Genomic DNA, 2,003 nt, shown 5'->3' on the forward strand with positions numbered 1-2,003 from the left:
TAAACTCTAGTATAAATGTATACTAAATGTATTAAAAAATATCAATATAATATTTAAAAAGCTACAATGTATGGTCAAGCGACTGCCTCCTCGCTACCTCTGATATGCTTCTGCTACCATCATGTAATCTACAAAACTTAGTTTAGTCAATAACCACAAGTATATAACCAGATTATCGTCACCTTAACTAATTTTTCTTATCGGTATATAAAGTTTCCTTCTTTTCAGAACGATGTGAATACGATATTGTCTACTGGTGCGCCTGCGAGTGCCTCGCCAGTTTCGTCTTTACCAAACGTTACTTCACATACATCCAATGGATTCAACATCTCAGAATCGACGTGGTTCATCAGCATGTGTTTATTGAGATCGTAACTATGTACGAACGACCGGTTACAGAATTCACAAGGAAGCGGATTTCGACCTGTGTGCGTCCGACAGTGCACCTCCAGATCTCCTCTATTGATAAATGACATTTCGCACATGTCACACGGGTATGGATTCGCCCTGAGGTGTTTAAATTTGTGTTTTTTCATAGCTGGTATACTGATAAACGACATTTCACATATATCACACACGTATGGTCGCTCACCCGTGTGCTTCCGTTGGTGTATCTTTAGATTACATTTTTGTAGATATGATTTGTCACATATGTCGCACATATGCGGTTTAATACCCACGTGCTTCCACCGGTGTTCTTCCAGTATGGCTTTGGTGGAAAACGACATTTTGCACTCGTAACATAGATGCGGTTTGAGATTCGCATGTAACTTTAAGTGCTTTTTCAGAGTATTTCTAGAGGCAAACGCTTTTCCACATATGTCACATGGAAACGGTCGCTCACCCGTGTGCGAACGCAAGTGTAAAATCAGATTACGATATTGTGGGTACGTCTTATTACATATTTTGCATATATACGGTTGCTCTCCCGTGTGTGCCCGCTGGTGTACTGACAGACTACTTTGATGATTGTACAACTTGTCACATAAATGGCATGAAAATTGTTTCTCACTCGTGTAATTTTGACTGCTTCCAGCTAGGTTGCTCATTTTATAACCGTTGGTCTTGCCGGAGACGTTTTATCCACACGTATCTATTCTGGTATGTAACACGAAAATACGTGAATTCTCTACAACAAATCAAAATAACATAACAGTTACTGTTTGACAACGTAAAGTATAAAATGTTTAAATGTGATTTTATTTTGTGCATTTACCAGTTGTTAGTGGTTGGCTTCATAGAATAAAGTGATTACTCGTCGATTGGAATTTATAGTGGAGTTCTAGTCAATGCCGAGTGCCTGTTTTATCAACAATCGATAATATGATGTTATAATAATATGTAATGATTATAATGTATTTTAAATTTAAATTTAAAAAGGTGGACAAGTGGATACCGTTTTGATGTAGAGTAGTTTTGGAGCATGTCATTGTAATGATAGATGTGTTATATTTGAATTTAATGATACATTTTTGTATACAAAAACCGATTTTGAGTAGAGACATTGTGTCATCCTAGCATACTTGTATAAATAATCTAACTTCATAATTTTAATTGTTGATAACTTCACCCGCTTAAAAAAATTATATCCCCTCAGGCAATCCAATGCTAAAATCTGTATCAAAAAGTTAACATACGATATCTTACTTTCACACTTATGGCATTCCAAGAAATATTGGTTCCTGCTACCATGGTCGACAATTTATCAGCAAACATTGGCAAAGCTCACTCCAAAAATACAACATCCAAGTCTTCCATACCAGTATTTACCACCCACAATCAAATCCTGCTGAACGTGTCGCAAGGGAAGTAGGTAGAGTGTTTCAGACGTATTATCACAAACATCACTCGATGTTGCCTCAGTATATTCCATACATTGAATAGATACTCAACAATGTACGTCAAAAATGAACCCATCAAACTCCTTCAGCACTTTTCTTAAAACAATTTTAACAGAATCCCCTCGCACAATTTATACATTTTCCCATTCATGATCTTCTCCC

At 36.7% G+C, this 2,003-nt stretch overlaps 1 protein-coding gene across 1 annotated transcript; it reads right to left on the reverse strand.

Annotated features, from left to right (window-relative positions):
* Nucleotides 1–224: 224 nt before the first annotated feature.
* Nucleotides 225–1,049, reverse strand: LOC132953628 (gastrula zinc finger protein XlCGF49.1-like). The gene has a single exon (XM_061026004.1). The coding sequence runs from the start codon at nt 1,047–1,049 to the stop codon at nt 225–227; it is 825 nt and encodes a 274-aa protein (XP_060881987.1).
* Nucleotides 1,050–2,003: the final 954 nt, after the last annotated feature.

This window comes from Metopolophium dirhodum, chromosome 1 (genome assembly GCF_019925205.1).
Source record: "Metopolophium dirhodum isolate CAU chromosome 1, ASM1992520v1, whole genome shotgun sequence".
NCBI classification, from domain to species: Eukaryota; Metazoa; Arthropoda; class Insecta; order Hemiptera; family Aphididae; genus Metopolophium; species Metopolophium dirhodum.